The 19,536-nt window shown below is 54.6% G+C and overlaps 4 protein-coding genes across 4 annotated transcripts; 2 read left to right on the forward strand and 2 right to left on the reverse strand.

The window, feature by feature from the left end:
- Positions 1–2,445: 2,445 nt before the first annotated feature.
- Positions 2,446–5,091, forward strand: BBA_06872 (aspartyl-tRNA synthetase; the record flags this gene model as incomplete). Its single annotated transcript, XM_008601969.1, has 1 exon — positions 2,446–5,091. One exon carries the CDS (start codon positions 2,446–2,448, stop codon positions 5,089–5,091), a length of 2,646 nt encoding a protein of 881 aa, XP_008600191.1.
- A 730-nt stretch (positions 5,092–5,821) lies between these two features.
- On the reverse strand, positions 5,822–11,976 carry BBA_06873 (Cytochrome P450 CYP505A1; the record flags this gene model as incomplete). The annotated part of the gene is made up of 4 exons (XM_008601970.1): positions 5,822–8,068; positions 8,138–8,979; positions 9,048–9,198; positions 11,518–11,976. 4 exons carry the CDS (start codon positions 11,974–11,976, stop codon positions 5,822–5,824), a joined length of 3,699 nt encoding a protein of 1,232 aa, XP_008600192.1.
- A 3,419-nt stretch (positions 11,977–15,395) lies between these two features.
- BBA_06874 (54S ribosomal protein L3) lies at positions 15,396–16,565 on the forward strand (the record flags this gene model as incomplete). Its single annotated transcript, XM_008601971.1, has 1 exon — positions 15,396–16,565. The coding sequence occupies one exon, from the start codon at positions 15,396–15,398 to the stop codon at positions 16,563–16,565; it is 1,170 nt and encodes a 389-aa protein (XP_008600193.1).
- A 429-nt stretch (positions 16,566–16,994) lies between these two features.
- BBA_06875 (cytosolic phospholipase A2 zeta) lies at positions 16,995–19,430 on the reverse strand (the record flags this gene model as incomplete). Its single annotated transcript, XM_008601972.1, has 1 exon — positions 16,995–19,430. The coding sequence occupies one exon, from the start codon at positions 19,428–19,430 to the stop codon at positions 16,995–16,997; it is 2,436 nt and encodes an 811-aa protein (XP_008600194.1).
- Positions 19,431–19,536: the final 106 nt, after the last annotated feature.

Genomic DNA, 19,536 nt, shown 5'->3' on the forward strand with positions numbered 1-19,536 from the left:
GCTAGTCTCGCTTGTGGGCAGCCGGCGATGTCAAGTACAGGGTAATGAAAGTTTGGGCGGGCAATTGAGCGCTTTCAGGACATTGGATGAAATGCAGGCCGCGAGAGAAAAAGGAACCTGCTTGCAACGGACGGGAGCCAACCTTTGACCGCGCCTTTGTTCCAAACGTGCTGTGACACTCGAGAGCAAGAGTGTGCTTCGGTTGTTGGCTTGGTGGCTGGATGTCTGCGGCTTATCAACCACCTGTCAGTGTACCAAGGTACCCTCCCTCACCTTTCTATCATGCTTAGTATTCGTATCCTGCATTTGTACTGCGCAATGGTATACGTCCTCAGTCTCAACCAGTCGGCTGTGACGGCCCGTTGAGCTGGCAGGCCGGCGCTGTTAAGCCATTGAATCCGTTAGCCATTGAATATATCATTTTGTGGCTTCCATTCTTGCATGGGCCGGGCCGCCTCAGCATGTCGCACAAGAGGCAGACTCAACGTCTGACGTCGACGATGACGGTGTCAGCGCCAGCGCGCCAATGCCCCCAGTCCAGCCCACCAGCATCACGATGGCGGCGCATCAACTCTTGCACGTCAAGGATGTAGCAATCTAAAATCAAATCTGTTTTTAGATGGTGGGCTAGGATGGTTTTTAAAGGTAAAACGATGTCTGCCACCTTGATTGATGCCCAAGGTTCTACAGTAGTGTCATCGAATGCCCCGAGACCCCGATGCTCCGATGGTGCCGTCACCTACACGGATACCCCTCATGCATCCTGACTCACGAAGGGTCATGTGCGCTGAAGTCTCTGCTGCTGCTGGGTTGTCGAGCAAAAGTTATATATGATCTAGCTGATAAGATACGCGGATGGGATTATGACGCCGTAAGACGCGGGATGCGTGGGATGGCGGCCTTTGCTACCTAGGGACATGCCGAGGCTGCCATTGCCTACTGGGACAATTGGCAGCCTGTACCAAACTCCTAGAATTGGTGTGGGCGCCATCCTTCGAGTGCCTCGGCAGCTTCGGGCGCTAAAAGAAGCACCCAAAAAAATTCGCTGGGAGAGGTTGCCACACCTGACAGAACCGCTGCGTTTAACTAAATAGTAGATAGTTAAGATAGACTTGCTGAAAAGGTTTGTTTTAAACATCTGTGAGAGGCTTGCGTGCGGGCAATGTTCGACACCACGAGTCTGTACATGAACAATCGATAGATCTGGATTCCCGCCTCTTGGCATACGTAGGAAGAGGTACCTCTCGGCCGAAAAGGCTACCTACAGTGTAGCGCTGTCCAACTGCCATCTTGAGGCTGGCAAGCGAGTGAAACCCTGGTAAAGTATTGAATTCCCAGTCATCTGATTAAATCATGATCATTTGCATACGATAAACCTGTTAAATCATCATAAAAATCCGAGGTACGGCAACGCCGGAAACAGCTTTCAGTCATCCAGTGACAGGGGCCAATGTGGACCAGAGCGCTGCAGTTTTTAGTCTTTGCCGGAGCGTTAGCCTGCTGTGGCGGACTTTGGCGGGAACCTATCGGATGCCGGCTCTGTGATGCAGTCCGTGGTGCAGCTGGCATTTGAGCGGGAGCTGGAAAATAAAGCAGGAGACGGATTATAGTGGTTTATTTTTTTTTTACTTCACTCTAGACTAGACAAACTGCTGATGGGATCACCGTGCCTGCTTGGTCATGAACGGGCCAGCCCCCTAAAGGCACTCGAGTTGCCAGCTCGCACCATGATGGCTTACATTTAGTTCCTATAAGTAATCATTAGAAATATCTGACTAACAACGGCGACGGTCTCAACGTTTGTGTAGTGGCTCGCTCGAGATATCCCTAAGCATCTCGGGCTTCGTGAACTTCGCTTTCGCTGTAGTGGCGCCGAGGCTGCCGCTTCATTTACCTGGCCGAGCGCGAAGAGGACGGCGGAGCGGAGGACAATTGATATATCCGTAACTTGGATGGCTGGATGGCAAACATTTAATGCATGCCAGTACCTAAGTCTTGCATGTGCCACAGCCAAGTTTTCTTAGGGCTAGCCAGCCAAGACCACGTCCCGTCTCATGCCTGAATAAACTTGCTTCGGCCCTCTCGGAAGCGGACCCTCTGCTCCCTCTGTCGAAGTCCCCAATCTACACGCCCCCCCCCCCTCCCCCCCCCCTCAAACTACCTATTGCTACCCCGCCACATGTCTTTCCAAACGTATCTTTCCTGCTTTGCCAAGCGACATTATTACATCAACGATCTGCACCATTGCTCCCGACTTTGCTTTCTACTCTTTTACTCACCATTGCTCGCCGCGCCTGTGCCTGAGATTGCGTTTTTGCTTGCAGTAGGGCCCCTAGCCCCAACGTCCCGCTCTCGACTTCGTCCGCTTCCATTCAGGCTTTTCATTCCTCTCTCTCCTCGACATCGTTACCTTCCATCGCTTTCGCGTTACCCATCTACACCATCATGGCGGACAGCAACGGCAACAACTCTGGCGTCGCTAGTCCCGTGTCCTCTGCCTTTGGCATGCACAAGGGCGGCAGCCCACGACGCAGCACCAGCCTCCGCCACAGCACCATCACTCCCGATAAATTGAGCCTTGATCAATTGTCCCTCGACAAGGGACACAAGGACCTCCGCGATGAGATCCGCGCACAATCTCCTTCCCACACAGGCGTCCACTCCGAGGCCACGCGCAAAATTCTCGCCGGTCTCGATGGCGGCTCAGAATTCAGCAAAACATCGGGCTCTGGTCGCTCCAGCATGGATAGCGTCTGCAGCGCCTCCAGCGCCGACTGGCCAACTCACCCCGGAGAGATTAGCACAATTAGCGAGCTCGCCACTCTGCCCATCGGCTCTCAAGTTCATATTCGAGCCCGAATTCACACTCAACGTCAGCTCTCCAAAGCCCTCGACTTTCTATTGCTTCGTGACCAGACTCAGTCTGTTCAGGCACTACTCACTCGTGACAACATGGACATGGTTAGATGGGTGCAAAAGTTGCAGCCAGAGTCCCTCATCCAGGTCTACGGCACTCTCAAGGAGCCTCCTGCGCCTGTTCGCTCTGCCACTGTCCAAAACGTTGAGATCGAGATTCAAGCACTGCATCTCGTCACCGCTGCCCACAACGCCCCATTCAGCAACTACAAGCCCCCCGAGTCTTTGCGAAACCGCATGTCGGCTCGCTTGCTCGACTTGAGACACCCCGCCAACTACGCTCTCTTCAAAATCCGCTCCATGGTCACCTCCAAGTTCAGAGAAACTCTCGAGAACCAGGGCTTTGTTGAGATTAACACTCCCAAGCTGCAGCCCGCCGCCACCGAAAGCGGTGCCGCCGTCTTCAAGGTCAACTATTTCGGCCGCAACGCCTTTTTGGCACAAAGTCCTCAGCTGTCCAAGCAAATGGCCATCTCTGGCGACTTTGGCCGCGTTTTCGAGGTTGGCCCCGTCTTTCGCGCAGAAAATTCCAATACGCATCGTCACTTGACAGAATATACCGGTCTGGACATTGAAATGGCACTCGAGCACGACTACCACGAGATCATTGACGTTCTCGATCAGTTCCTCAAGTCCGTCTTCAAAACCGTCTATGCCATGCCCGAGGTCGCCGTCGTACAAAAGCGCTGGCCTAGCAAGGAATTCAAGTATCTCGATGAGACGCTGATTTTGGACTTTCGCGATGGTCTCCAGATGCTCCGCGACGACGGCCGCACCGTGGAGGAAGAGGATCTGTCTACTCCCGACGAAATTCGTCTCGGTGAGCTCGTCCGCGAAAAATATGGCACAGACTACTACGTTCTCGACAAATTCCCTGCCAATGCACGTCCCTTTTATACTCACAAAGACGCTGAGAACCCCTTCTGGACCAACTCGTTTGACATCTTCATTCGTGGTCAAGAAATCTGCTCTGGTGGCCAGCGTATCCACGATGCTCAGGAGCTTCGAAGCAGCCTCGCTGCCGCAGGTATGGGTGAGGAGGGCATGGAAGACTACCTCAGCGCTTTTGATCTTGGCGCACCACCCCATGGCGGCGCCGGTCTCGGTCTAGAGAGAATCGTCGCGTGGATGCTCGAGCTCGGCGATGTTCGCTACGCATCTCTGTTCCACCGCGATCCCAAGTCTCTCCCCGAACGCAAACAAACTGTTCTACCCCACCCCGATGCCGACACAACCAAGACTTTGGAGTCGCCGCCTTCCATCGAGAAGCTCATTGCCAACTACGGCGATGCTTCCAATACATCATGGCTCGATGAGAGATTCATCATCTGGAGACACCCTACTGGTGCCGCCGTCGGTTATGTAAGGCAAGGCAAATTTGCAATGGTCACTGGCGACCCTCTTTGCGACGCTTCGCAGTACAAGACCATCGCCACCGCTTTCATCAAATACGTCACAACGGAGCTGCATCTCGTTCCCATTTGGATGCTCGTATCGTTCGATGTACAAAAGATTCTCGGCCACGACCTGGGCTGGCGCACATTATCCTGCACTGAAGAGCAGCGCGTCAATGCCGACAAGATTGCGGCCAACAACGACGGCCCCAAGGCCCGCCGCGTCGAGCGCGAGGGCGTCAAGGTTCACGAGGTAAAGGCCGACGACGACTTCATCCGCCGCGCGGATCCCGCCATCGAAGCCTGGAAGAGCAACCGCAAGGGTAAGCAGGTCCACTTGACCGAGGTCCGGCCTTGGGTCGACAAGGAACACCGCCGCTACTTTGCCGCCGAAAAGGACGGCAAGGTTCAGGCCATGGTTGTGCTCGCCAAGTTATCCCCCAAGCACGGCTGGCAGGTCAAATGGGCCCTCGACTTCCCCGGCGCCGTCAATGGCGCCATCGAGGTCCTCATCGGCCACGCCCTCTCGAGCGTCACGGGCCAAGTCACTTTCGGCGCCGGCGTCTCACAGAAGCTCACCGCCGGCGAGCATCTCCACGGCATCCGCGCCCGCTTCCTCTCCACCACGTATAGCTCCATTGTCGAGAGTCTGGGTCTGCGCCGCAAGGCCAGCTTTCGCAGCAAGTTTGGCGCCCTCGGCGAGTCGGTCTACATTTGCTACCCTAAGCACGGCGTGGGTCTGCGCGACTTGCGTGAGATTGTCAAATTTTTCCAGGATTAAATGAAACCAAGAAGAAGATGTTGCTACTTTCTGTTCTGCGTGTATCTTTTTTTCTGTTGTCTTTTTGGTTTAATTTGCATATCTAACATGTGCATTATCGATCGGTCTGGTGGGATTTCCAGGGGAGGAGGGGGGCCTCTTTTTCAAAATGATGTCTTTGTCGGATAGATGAGGGGGAGGATAGATTAGAGGGAAACTTGAGTATGCCGTCTCTGCCTGTTTTGACTTTGGTCACGATGATGAGGTCCGGGTTCCAGAAGGGAGGGGTTTCAGAAGAGAGACGTGATGAGATAGTTGAACACGATACCAATGCTACGCTTGTTTTTTTTTCTTGATACAGTCTGGTCTATGTGTCTTGGATGCGCATGTTTGACTGCGCATGACTCGTCTTGCTCTTTGATCAACACGTCGTTTAACAGCACTGCCGCATGAGAAAGAGCCCGATGAACAGTCCGGTGATAATTCTGTCAACAACCAACAAGGATAACAAGAGATCTGGACATTGTGTCGCGGGCAAGACATTTAAATCAACAAGAGCTTGGACAACTCTTGTGTATGTTCATGCAGTCGTGATGATGCAACGAAGTAAAACATGTTCCATTCTTCTATTCAAGTAGGCCTGAGGAGTAGTAACAATAATGATGATAAAAGAAAAATTTTAGTATTCGTTATTCTTGAGACGCGTGAAATGCACCACTCAGTCACCGTGCTGGCTAGTCGACTTCACAACTCAGTCAAACACATCTGCCATGAAGCGCTCGTTGCGCAGGTTATCCAGCCACGCCCTCGCCGCCTCGTCCGTAACCTCCTTTGACTTTTCCCTCTCCGCATTTTCCTTGACCAGCTCGACGCACGCATCCTCGATGCCCTTGCCGACCGCCCTGCTGCCGCACAGGTACAGCCTTGCGCCCTGGTCCCAGAGCTTGTAAATCTCGTCCCGGTCGTTGCTCAGGCGCTCCTGGACATACTTGCAGCCGTGCGACTTGTCCGTCGCGCGCGAGTATGCGTGGCGCACGTCAATCACGCCCATCTTCTGCCACTCTGCGAATTGCTCCGCGTACAGGTCATCCTCGCCGGGGGCGCGGCAGCCGAAAAAGAGCAGCGCGGGAGCGAGCTTCCGGCCGGCGGCAATCATGGCGGCGCGCTCCTCGGCGAACCCGCGAAAGGGGGCGAGGCCTGTGCCGGCGGCCACGCAGATGATGGGCGTCTTTTCCGTGTCGGCGGGGAGGTGAAAGGCGGCGGAGGGCCGGACAGCGACGTGGATCTTGTCGCCCTCGTGGAGAGAGAACAAGTAGTGGCTGGCGACGCCGACGTGGCGGCCTTGGCCCGAGTGGGCCGGCACGTCGAGGAGGGAGTAGGTGAGGGTGACGCGGGTAGGGTCAACGAGGGGAGATGACGAGATGGAGTATTGACGGACGCGCATGGGGGGAAGCATAGCGAGGAACGACTCAAAAAGCAGGCCAACGGCGGGGAACTTTTCCAGCAGGTCGAGGGCAGAGAGTCGCTTCGCAGTGACTTCCTCGGAGAACTTGTCTCCGATGAGACCCTTTAACGCAGTAACAGTCTTTTCGTCCTCGGTCGAGTCAATCATGGCCTGTATGTTCCTCTTCGTGGCAGGCTGGCTGAGCTCAACGTAGGCGCCGAGGACGTTGGTGGCGGAGATGGGGACGCCAGTTGGCAGTGTGGTCGGGCCGTTGGAAGTAATGGTAAAAGTGGCATCCCAGCTGATCGAAAAGCGACGAAAGACACGAGCAATAGTCGCTGCGGGGTTAAATGGCAAGACGGCCAAGTAATCGCCAGCTTTGTAAGTCATGCCGGTAGGAAGCCTAATCTCAATGTGTTTCTTGACAGATTGCGTCCCCTTGGTCAGTACCTTGGTGTCAATGACGGCAGCTTCTTCGACGTCCTGGCGAAGAGTCGTCTTGCGTGGGTGCGTAATCTCGACTGTCAGGGCAGAAGCACCCTGACCATCTTTAGTCTCGTCGGCGCCATACTTTTTCTTAAGGGCGGGCCACAAGCATTCGTCCTCCCAGGTTTCGAAATCGCTAAACATGTCGCGGTCAGCGGCGTCGGTGCCGGTCATGGGAATGATGCGGTCGGCGCCGCGCTCGGCCATGGTAGCGTCGACGAGCTTGGGGATCTTGTGGAAAGTCTGGGCCCAGTCGTGGTGGCCACAGCCAAAGACGGCGTAGGATACATTCTTCAACTCATCACCCTTGAGACTTTTGAGCCAGTCGACGAAATGAGCGGCATTAGATGGCGGTTCGCCCTCGTATGAGGCAGTGACAATCACCACTGGGCGGTCAGTGGGAAGCTTTTGGTTGACATTGTCCAGTGGGCCAATTTCGGTGACCTTGAAACCATGGGCACTAGCATCAGCAGCGGCTCTCTGTGCCAAGGCTTCGCATGTGCCGCTGTTGGAGCCGTAAAAGACTGACAATGGCTTGCCATCGCCAGCAGAGGCAGCGACAGGAGTATCAGCCCCATCCGACGACTTGGAGTGAACCGTACCGCCCTTGAGCTGGTCCTCAAGCTCGGTAGCACTCATACCATGGCGAAGGGTCGCGCGCATGAAGAAGTTGTGAGGCTTAAGAGTGAGCGTCTCTTGTATCTCCAGGGTATAGTTGGGGTCGTCGAGGGTAAAGTTGAAGTTCTGGAAGAGAATGGCCATGGCAAGGACAGCTTCTTGCCAAGCAAAAGGTCTGCCAATGCATGCGCGCTTTCCGTTTCCAAAAGGCTTCCATGCGCTGGGAAACTCTTTGTTGAGACGGGCAAAATTCTCATCAAGCATGCGCTCAGGCTTGAAGTCGCTGGCGCTGTCGCCATAGACGCTGGGGTCAAGATGGGATTTGGCGAGGAGCAGAGTGAGACGATGCTCCTTGGGGATGAAGTATTTGCCGCCGAGCAGAGTGTCCTCTTTGGCTTCGACACTAAAGGCTGGGATGGGAGCGTTTACGCGCAACACCTCGCGGAGGACCTAAATATTTTTAGTAACGGGCAGAAATACAATGGCACACGAGGTCAGTGATAAGGCCTACAAACGTACAGCTTGGATGTAGGTGAGCTTGGAAATGTGCTCAACAGTGATGCGATCTCTGCCCACAACAGCGTCAACTTCTTCTTGCACCTTACGATACTCGGCAGGATGCTTGAGAAGCTGGTAGAATGCGAAAGAGAGCGTTCCTGACGTGGTCTCATGGCCAGCAATGAGAAAGGTAATGAGCTGGTCAGTGATGCTTGCGTCTGTGAGTCTCTGGCCATCCTGAGGATCTTTTCCGTCAAGCATGGCACTGAGCAGATCTTTTCGCTCGCTGGGGTTCGCTCTACGGTTGGCAACGACTTCGTCGGCGACGTCGCGCATGGTCTTGATATCCTTTTCATACTTTTCGTCGACGGCGCGGTAGAAGAACTGAGGAGCAAATGTAGGGCGACGGTTCCGGGCACCCGACTCTGTCAGAAAGTCACCCATGGCGCGGACAAAGGGGTGCAGTTCCTCGCGGTAGTACGAGTTGAAGCGGTAGTCCATGGCGCAGAGGGCGACTGTGTCGAGGGCGAGACGGGTAAAGTCGTCGGAGGCGTTGATGCGGTCGCCCGAGTGGCGAGCAAACTTCATGGCCATCTGCGAAGCAATGTCGTGCATCTCGTCAAACATGTTGCGAATGGAGAGGGGACCAAAGGCGGGAACGAGGATGCGATGGGCTTTGCCCCAGTTGGGCTCCGTCTCTGAGTCGGCAGTGAAGAGGCCGTCGTGAATGGCGTTGCGCACCTTGCCCAGGGTACCGCCAACCGTCTTTTTGAAACGACGCTCATCGCAGGCGTCATTGACGAGCTCGCGGGAGCTGACAACGCAAAAGGCGCTGCCTCCTAGATGCATGCGATAGATTTCGCCTGGCGCGCGTTTAGTGTTAGCAGAATGGAGGAGGGGTGTGACTGTGATGGGCCAAGTCGACACTTACCGTATGTGTCTGCGAGACGCTTGAAGTCGTTGATGGGGCTTGTTCGCATCTCGCCCAGATTACCAATGAATGGCAGGCCCGGAGGCTCGGGGATGGGGATGGACTCGGCCATTGTGATGGTAGTGGTTCTGGAGGATGGTGTTGCGGGTGTCTGGTCGTCGAGCAGAGCATGTTAGCGGAACGGCAGCTCGATACAAATGTGAAGATTGGGAATATGGAGCTGGTAATGGCATTGTGATGAATTGACGTGGTGCGAATGTTGTTGGAAGAAAGTTGTCGAGCGTTTGTGTCGTGTCTGGTAGAAGCAGGATGAGGGGCACGTACCAAACGAGGAGAGCTCCCAAAACGGTAGCTATGGTGTTGGCCCGTCTATCGCCCAAAAGAGTTGGTCGTATGCTTCGTTGTGTACAAGACAAGACAGATGAAATGAAGACGTATCAAGAATGTTGCTGATAATTGGTGTAAGCTTGCCGAAAAGAATAAAGTTGATGATGATGAGGCCGCTCACCATTGTTGACGAGGGCGCCTCCAGTATATAAACTCCTATGCGAAAGCTTCCTGTTCCATCGGATAAGGAGCTAAACCACAAAGAACTACCTCAAATCATGCATGACGAGGGGCGGGCGGGCCAAGAAACTCCAACAGACTGAGCTAAACCACGGTAAATCAAGACTCCGGTTCGATGAAGCTAGCAAAACGGCATGAAAGAGCCAAGAAAGCCTATGCGGTGCGGGCGCCGCAATTGGCGGCGGCCGAGAGCATTTCCGGTACACGGCAGCGAGCAACAAGTCCGGACTTGGAGAAGAGGTGGCTGAGACGCCCAGAAAAAATACCGTACCCAGCCCCGGTATGCAAAAGTGATGTACGCTAAAAATAATAAAATAAGAGGAGGCTTTTTTCCTTCGCTTTTCACCAAACCCACAACATTGGTTGGTTGGTTGGTTGGGTGAGCCTGCGAAACCCCCCGGCCGGCCGGGCGGTGGCCCCGAAAAGCTGCCCGTCATCAGCGAGCCCCAGTCAACCCGATGGGTTGTGGGCTTCGCGCAGGAGAAGAAATTGGTAAACCCGAGTGGGTGATTGGTGAGGAGCGGCTGCGGGCAACGGGGTTTTGCATACCCATCTCTTCTTGGCCCCCGTCATCCCTGTTCTGACGCTATGGCGCGGCGTGAGGGGTTTCACAGATATGCTCTTTGAACTTTGGAAAGTAATTAACAGTTATTCTCTCGAGCTAGATACTGTCCAGTTGCAATAAGTCGTAGTAGTCCGTCAGTGTAGTTGGGTATTCCTGGTCTTCTACGAATAATATTGGTGGTTGGTTAGAGTCAAGAAGACGACATTTGATGCTACAGGCAGCTGAGTTCGGCCGTCACCTGTGCATTAAGAAGCACCAACTACGTAATTGTCAGTTGCTCCTGAGATTCGCACCTCGCGTGCCCTAATAATAGAGATTGCAACTCGTCATCTTCGAATCCATAACGGAGCCGCACCATACGGGTACCTGACTTGTCTGGTGTCTTTCTGAGTGCCCCTCTCCGGAGCCGCCCGTGGACAGCGCAGAAACGGGGTTTATAGCGTCGAAACGGACTTTATAACTTCAATGCCGCCAAAAAAAAAAAAAAGTACACGAGGCATCGGCCCGCAAACGGGGTCAGCGGGGCGCTAAAACCACTGCAACAGAGCTCCTCCAACGTTTGTGGCCCTGTAAGAAGTAACGATTTCCCACCCTGTCAACTCAGTGCCTGTATTGATGCCCTGCAGGCTGCAGCTGTAGTAGAAATCTGCCAAGCTTTCAGTGTGGCGGTCGCCAGACCCCAAAAAAGCACCGCCACCAACCCAAAGCTCGGCCTCTACAGGGCTTTACAGGGCTTTACAGGGCTCGGAAAATAAATCACCGCCCGGTAATACCGTTGGTCGATTCCTTCGACTTATCAATCCTTATCCAATTTTTATATTACATGCGCATTTGGCTCATGAACACACCCATTTTCTTCAAGTACCGCCTGGCTCCCACATCCAATACTTGTTCCCCAGTGCGCTCCTCGTCTACCCGTTGTCCCATAGTCAATATGCTTGCTTGCCCTACGTCTCTGCAGTCTCACCTGCACTTAGGGAATGAACCCATGATTGTTCTCTGTTTTTGGTCTCATCATAAAAAGAAGCAAAGCTCTAGTATAATGCAAAATTCATGTGCAACAAGTTTTTTTCGCTGGCGTCTCTGTTCTGTCCCATTCCAGCTTCGGCCCATCTTCGACCAGTTGCCAGTAACAAACTCAAACTTATCCTCTGTAATAAATCCACATACTGCTCTTTCAAGCTAATAGTCAACGACAAGGTCAGAGAAAAAAAAAAGCAAGCCATGATACAAGATTGATATCAACGCTTGGCCTGCAATACCATCCTTACTGAAACAAAAATTTTTTGCGGTCCATTATCAAAGTAGGGAAACGCGATAATGATAAACACACAAAACTTTCAGGTCGCCCTTCCAGCTTTCATTCTCTCTTTTAATGCCGTCTGCTTCCGCCTGAAGATCGCCCTGATGACGGATACCATCTGCTTTGACTGCTCTCGTGGGTACTTGTTCGGCGAATGCTTTGCGGAGGGCTGCGATTTCTCGAGCTTCGCGGAGGACTGCGATCTCTCGTGGCTCTAGAGCTTGTCGACGACCTTGAGCTGCGTCTGTCAGAACCTGAGGTGCCGTGGCGAGATGAGCCTCGCTCACCATGGCTTCCATGGCTACCATGGCTACCATGGCCACCATGGCCACCATGGCGTAAGGAGAGAAGCCGCATTGCTTCTGTGATGCTGTACGATCCTGAGGATCCTGATGCTGAATGTTCATCGTCTGGTGATCGGCGAGTGCGCTGTGAATCGCGTCGATCACCCGCACTGAATCTTGGTATCGAAAAGCGATCTGATCTACGTCCATGTTCGCTCCGCGTTCGGCTTTGCTCTGGCAGTCGACGAGGCTCTGCCGCGGGTCCGTCGCCTCCACCCGCATCTATCGCCGCACGACATACGGGACAAGTGTCATGATCCTTCAACCACTCCAAACCACATTTCTCATGGAATAAATGCTTGCAGGGTAAGGTTAGCGCTACCTGACCCGCTGTCAGGCTGTCCATACAAATTGAGCAATCCGTGTCGCCATCCGTGCTGCCTGCGCGAATGGTCTTGCGTGGTAGATTGGCCAAAGCTTGCTCTGAAGTCAATGGTCTCACAGGCACGTGTGGGGTCAGAGTTGAAATGATTTGTTCCAATGCCTCGTCTGTGACAGCGTCCCCTTGCATCCCGCTGGTGCTTCTCGCTGTGTTCGGATCCGCGCCGCGACCCTGTCTAGCTGCCGCGCTGGCAGCTTCACCAGGATGTTGACCCTCATGATCATGGAATACACTGCTGAAGATCCTGATTGTAAACTATTAGTGCGAGCTTCAGAATGTGGCGTGTCTTGTAAAATAAAGAGATATCTCACTCATGAAATGGATCAGAGCCTGGCGGTGCGTGTCCTGGAGAGTGGTGGAATGTTACAAAGCCTCGAGATGTCCCGTCGTCCCACTCATGGTGCCCTCGGCCATTATGAGATGCCTCGTGTAGGTGATGCCTCATGTTGCCCCCCCTTGGCATGCCAAGATCCGACGCAACATTGAGAAATCTTTCTACGCTTTGCCCAGGAAAGGCGTGGTAGTGATCTGCGCCATGTCCTATTCGGGTTGAGTGGTGGTGCCCGAATCCGTCTCCGTGCGCGTGCGCGTGCATATGATAATGAGGACCATGTACGTACTCGTCCTCTCGATGTAAATCTCTGTCCCTCAGTGAGGGAATATAAAGATAGACTTCCTCGTATTCGGAAGCAGAGGAGGAGGAGTAGCCCAAGTCGTCGGAGCCGCCTTCGCGCGCTGGGCGCGGGTCATTTTCCAAAGTCACCTACAGATAGAATCAAGAGTGTTAGCAAATACGTGGCACGGTGTGTAAGATTGCCAAATAGCTGAAGGGTCAGTGCTCACGATTTCTGTGATCTCGCCGAAACACGCAGGACACATTAATCCCCATTCACGGCCATACCACTCAGATGAGCACGTATGGCAAAAGACAACTTCGCGGGCCTCCGCATTAAGACGCCGATCAAAAGGCATCTTGGCCTGCCTACGTTGATACGCACCAAGGACGCTTATACCAAACCAGCAGCGAGATCAGCGAGGCGGAAAGCACGTGAAGTGAGACTGAACAAAACCGTGGCAAAGCGTACTTTGTCGGGGTATTCGGGGGGTGGGTGAAGCAAGCCCGGCACCGTGGTTGTAGTGAAATCGCCTTGTGATTCGGCTTCGTCTCAACGGTATTGTGAGGGTATTGTGTTATCATGTAGACGCTAATTAGTAGAGAGTTGGCTGATATGATGCGCGGCAAGAGGCTTGGCCGAGGTTGCTGGGATTCTAGTGAGGCGATGACTGGATGTGTTGGAAAGCTGTGATGCGCGTCAAACTGAAATCGTATAGCGGTGAGTCGCGGCGAAGGCTGTGACAGGCAAACACCTAAATCGGAGAAGAATGGCACATGAAAGAAATCAGAAAAATCAAGATGAAAAAGTGTGCAAGAGAGAAAGGAGCAATAGGTAAAAGGAGAAAGTTTGTCTTAAAAGGCGTTTTGAGATGGCTTAAATATTAACCTGAACTTCCAGGTGCGATGTCACTGAATAATCAGGTTCGACGGCCCCCAGCCCGACCAGCGCAGAGCGGCGGGGCGAAAAATAAGGGTAGGTACCTTAGAGAGATACCTGTCGGGCGCTCTTGATATGGTGCAACTCCGAGGTATCCTTTTAGTACAGGCTGAGGACCACAGATAGATGGGTGAACAAGTTGGACAAGCAATATTTGACTAGCATTTTCTGGGCATAAGATTATGGCTCTTTGCTCACCTAGTTTGACTTACTTTGATAAGACACTATTTGAAACTTTGGGGAACCGCTACTATTGATAGGACAGCTAGGCGAATCGCTTGGCCTGGAGAACGGATTACCGCCTGCATAACTCGGCGACGGGAGTGCAAGAGTTGAAGAGACGGAAAGGCACAGCACGGGACCACCACCTGAGACGCAGAGCTGACATACAAAGGCAATACTCAGCTGCAGATAATGGCTCAGCCAGCATGCCAGATAACCGGGTTCTCCTATCATTAGCACAGAGCACCCATATGACAGCACCCCATCGTTTCTCGTAGAACAAATGCAGAGATGAACTTTGACCATGCCAGAAAGTCGACAAAAAGTTGATGTGATGAATCCTCTACCGTTGTATACCTATATGTACATACTCAGCTGCTCGCGCCCCTTTCCTCATCTTACAGTTGTTTGTGCATTTATTGGTTCTTGCTCTGCTCGGCTTGGCTCTCCTCTTTGTCCCACTGAATCAGTTGTCTCGACCAGCTGCCAAAAGTTAGCATTCTGTACCTCTTCCAGAAAGCGTGAATCACTGCGACCCCGTCGTTTCAACATTCGGCTTTTTCATTCCGGCGATGATTAAGCTCAAGGTGGAACCAGATGTGTTGCCTTTGCTATATCCACGTACCGTCTGCTAGGATACCACTCGCCAGGTTGAGGCCTGTGTGCCCATTGTTCCCGGTCGGCGCCAAACTTCCAAGTGACAGCGACAATGCCAAAGATGACGGCGCCGGCAACCAGGGTGTTGCCCCTCCAGTTGGCAGGCTGTGCGTACCAACCACCGGCCGGCGACCAAACGTGTTTGGGATAGCTATTTCCCGTGTGTGATTAGCCATAGATCCATTTTTCCCTTCTTCCATAACGAGAGTCATCCGGCGCGGTCCGTCGAGGTCGAGGAGGTCATCGTTGTCCATCGCGACAAAACTTACGGAACCTTTCCACCGCCACCCTGTCCTGCTGTTAGCAACCTTTGACGCGGCGATACCTTGATATTATTAATAACTCACCATTTTCAATCAATTGTCAATGAACGCTGTGTTGTGTTTGATATTTGGATGCGCAACTGCGTCGTCAGGATGAGCTTGTTCTCGGCAGTCCAAGGTGGACGTCCTAACTATCCGCCAAGGTCGCTGTAGCGGGACCAGGTTAATCCGGTGCCGACCTTGCTAGGCCGCAAATTAGCACCTGCAGAGCCAGGTTACCCCCAAATCCCAAGCTCACACGACTCTAGCAGAACTTTTTCCCGTGAGCCGTTACATAAGAACCACGACACGACATAAACCGCCGACTTCTTTTCCTCGATTCCGTCCACGCAAACAGTCTCCTCCATCATCAATTTCCGGGGAGTCAAGGCGTTGCCCGTCGGCAATTCCTTTTTAGTTGCTGTTCCTATTTCTAGCAGATTTGCCGAGTCGATGAAGAGGTTACGGGTGTCACAATGGAGCGGCCACATGCGCCTCGCTGCCCGGCAAGGAGTTGCCGCCGTGCCTAGACGGCACGCTTTCTCGATATCCGCGCGCTGCCAATCGACCACTACCACAACCGAAGCATCCACTCTCACAGACGACACCCCTTTCGAAGGCGCCTTTTCCACAGCCAACCCTCTCCCCTCGCCGCCCCCTGCCCGAGCCCTCGAGTCGGCCAAGCTCGCCGCGCTGCACGCCCGTCTGGCGCTGCCCATGTCGATTCCCCTACAAACGATAGCACGCGCCCTTGTTACGTCCTCGGCCGACGGCAACCAAAATTTCAACAATGCCAGCCTCGCGGTGCTGGGCCGATCCATCATCAACTACCACGTCCTCGAGTACCTCGTGTGCAAGTGGCCGCGCCTGCCCATTGCTATCCTCTACGAGGCGCTCCGGGCCTTTGCAGGCCGTGAGTCTCTGGAGCAGGTTGCGCGTCGCTGGGGTGTCGACTCTGCCGCCGCTCCCGGCGAGGAGGTCGATCCTGGCCTGCTGCAATGGAAGCCCGACCCCATCGTGGCGCCCAATTCGCGCTGGGCATACGTTCGCGCCGAGGCGGAGCGTGGTCAGCACTACCGCCGTGGCATGAGCAGTCGTGTCGTCCTCGACGATGCCTTTGGCGACACCTACCAAACAGCCGACGAGGGCGAGCCGGGCCTGGCCAAGATGCAGGCCGGCGCGTACACGTCGTTTGTCGAGGCCGTGATTGGCGCCATCTACGCGCACGCGGGAGCCGACATGGCCAAGACATTTGTCAACTCACACATTCTGTCGCGCGAAATCGATCTCGGCCGCATGTTCCAGTTCCAGCTGCCGACGCGCGAGCTGGCCATGCTGTGTGCGCGAGAGGGCTTCGAGGCGCCGCGCGCCCGCCTGGAGAGCGAGACGGGTCGCCGGTCACGCACGCCCGTCTTCATCGTGGGCATCTACAGCGGCAGCGAGAAGCTCGGCGAGGGCGCCGGCGCCAGCCTCGACGTGGCCCGCCGCGTGGCGTCTATGAATGCCCTCAAGGCATGGTACATGTACAGCCCCGGCAACAAGGTCCGCGTACCCAGCGATATGACACAGCCCGACGCCAAGCCCTGGAAGGCACCGCACATTGATATTGGCGAGATTATTTAGACGAAAGCAGCCCCCCAACTATTCATAGGAAGCGAAATCGGTTTGCATGGTGGAGGAGGATGAGGTGCGTGTACCTGTTTTTGTATCAACATGATGGTGTGCGAAGTCAAGAAAGAAAAAGCATAGAATACTGTGAAAAATTTTGGCCGACACGGCGTGTCGTGGAGGTTCTTTTGGGGCATCAAAGGGCCCCTCTTGTACAACTCTTTTTTCTACCTGAAATCTACATTTGTAAAATACACACACACAAAAATTTTATCTCGACATGTGTAAACAAAGGGAATGCAAAATATTGCAAATCAAAATGCCGACTCCCCAAGGACTTGACGTGCAGCTAGCTTTTACTGCTGGCAAAATTTTCGAGAGTCCTTGCCGTACTCTTCTCCCCCCAAAGCATCTAATTAAAAAAAAAAAAAAAAAATATAAACATTAAATCAAAGAAACCGCATTCGTCAGCTTGCGCAGCCTCTGCTCCTCGGCCTTTTCTTCCCTCTTCATCCGCAACTGCTTCTTGCGCTCATACACGGCGCGGACCGTGTTGCGAACCTGGGCTTTGCCCTCGTCATAGTTTGCGCGCGCCAGACGCACCACGTCGTCAATGTTGTCCGGGGTGTAGATGAAGTTCCAGGTGCTCATAAAGTCGCTCTCGGCGGGCGACACGCCGGGCACCTTGTCGTTGGGCAAGAACGGCACGTAGACGACGGCGAGGCCGGCGTTGGGGTCCGACAGGCGCCAGTGCTCCGTCTCGGAGACGGGCTGCGTGGCGGGCGCCTGCTCCGTGGTGGTGCGCTCCTCGGTGGTGCCGATCCAGACGGTGCAGTAGCCGAGGTCGCTGACCTTTTGGCTCTGCTGCTGCTGCTGCTGCTGCTGCTGCTGCTTCTGATCCGACTTGGCCTGCTCGATTTTGGCGTCGGCTTGGGCGGTCGAGTGCGCTTCGGCCGCCTTCATCTCATGGACGGCCTTGATCTCGTCCTGGGGCCAGCCGACGCCGACCGGCCAGCCCTTGATGCCGCGTTGGCGCGCGTAGCCGTCGGCAACGGCGAGCCAGTTGTCCGTCTTGATGTCGGCGGACGCGTCAAACGAGATGAGAATGTCGACGCCGCGGCCCGGTCGGAGCAGAGGGTAGATGGGCAGATTGTTGGACATGCCGGCGTCCATGAGCTGAATGTGCTCGTTTTCGTACATGCTGGGCGTGGCCGTCTTGGCGAGCTTGCCGTGCATTTGGTAGGCGTAGTTGGGGATGATGGCAGGGTCAATGGGATGCACCGTGGCGAGAGTACTGTCCTGTCCTGCGATTAACTGATCGATTTTGCCGAATCCTGTCAAGCTTTTGACAATGGGCTGGATCTCTTTGTAGTAGTGGCTCAGGGTGGCGCAAAAGGCACTGCCAAAGATGCCCATCATCAGAGGCGCGCGAATCTCGGGGAGATGCGAGCCATGCGCCAGAGGCACGTCCTTGCCGTCCTTGAAGCGGCGCCCGAGAGCCCAAGTGGGAATGCCAGCGCCAATCTCTTCGCAAAAGACTTCATAAGGGGTGATTTCGAACCACTGGAACCAGGATTCCTTCTCGGCCTTTTCGAGCTGCTTTTTGGTGGTGGACACGTCCTCGGACGACGTTGTCTTGTCCTTGCCTTGTTCCAAGCCAGGAATCTCGTGACGAACAGCGGTATAGATGGGGAGCGGGCGGTCACCGTCTCTTAGAATTCCTCTTTGGTTGGAGATTTTAAAGTCCCGGTCGTTGACACCGAGTTCGCCCTTGGGGACCAGGAATCTGGCGCCAAGCAAGAGGCCGTAAATGTCAACCAGGCCAAAATCCGCGTTCTTGTCGCCGCGAATCTTTTCGACGACGCCGCTCAGCAGAGGCCGCGAGGTGGGGAGGGAGGTGAACGCTTGCAGGGCAACCGGGGGGTAGGCAATGTGAGTAGAAGTGCGCGCCTTGAGATGTTCCAGAAGCGAGGGAATGCTACCCTTGTTGAAGGAAGTCAGGTACAGAAGCTGCAGCCAGCAGGATCCGCTGACACCAGCGGTATAAGTGGCGCAGTCAAAGAGGCCGTCCTCTGCGGCGGCCAGGAGAGAGCCGGTCCCAGCGATGAGAGCACGGAGACCGCCGCCAGAGCCGCACATGGCAATGGTGGGAATATCGTCTGGGTGGATTTCCTTTTCGTCAATGTCCAGATACTTGGCCAGAGCAGCTCTCGTCTTCTTCTTGCGGCGGGCCAGAAACTCCTTTTCGTCCGGGCACAGTTCATCCGAGACGCGGACCTCTGCGGTGTACTGAATTTCCGGGTGCACAGAGGCGTCATGCGCTTCTGCCCACAGCTCCTCGGCGAGAGACCCCGGCGCATCGGAGAGCTCGTGCTGGAGTTTGCGAATGAAGCTCGGAATCTGTCTCGACCACTCGGGCAAGATGAAGCCGACCAGCTTTTCAGAAAAAGCCGACCACTCCTTGTCCGCGGCAGCGGAGCGCTCTTCCAGGCCCTTTGTAAAGGAGCCCCAGGCAGTCTCATCTGTTGTTGATGCCTTCTTCTTGCCGCCGCCGCCCTCTTGCTCCTCCCCCTCCTCCTCGTCCTCCCTTGATGCTCCCTCATCGGCCTTGCTGGCGGCCGACGGATGAACCAGGGTCGCCTTCCCACGCTTGCCCGACAGACGGTCAAAGTCTTCCGAGGGGTAGAGCAGCCAGACGAGGAAGCCTCCTGCGACAATGGCGGTGGTGGCGGACGCGCGGCGCCGCTGCTTGGCCGCCGTGAACAGGCTGTTGGAGAGTCTCAGCGGCGAAAAGGCAGGCTGCCGCCAGCGGCGGCGGCCCACGCTTGGACGGAGGCCGTTGGAGGCCAATTGGCCAAGAATCTTGCCCGGATGCTTCATTCTGGCAATGGGAGGTTGGGTGCGACGCCCCGAGGCGGACGATTCTTTTTTTTTTTTTGTTCCTTGAGGCAGCGATTTTTTTCTTCTTGGGATGTTCTAGTATGGA

This window comes from Beauveria bassiana, assembly GCF_000280675.1.
Source record: "Beauveria bassiana ARSEF 2860 unplaced genomic scaffold BBA_S00021, whole genome shotgun sequence".
Classification (NCBI taxonomy): Eukaryota; Fungi; Ascomycota; class Sordariomycetes; order Hypocreales; family Cordycipitaceae; genus Beauveria; species Beauveria bassiana.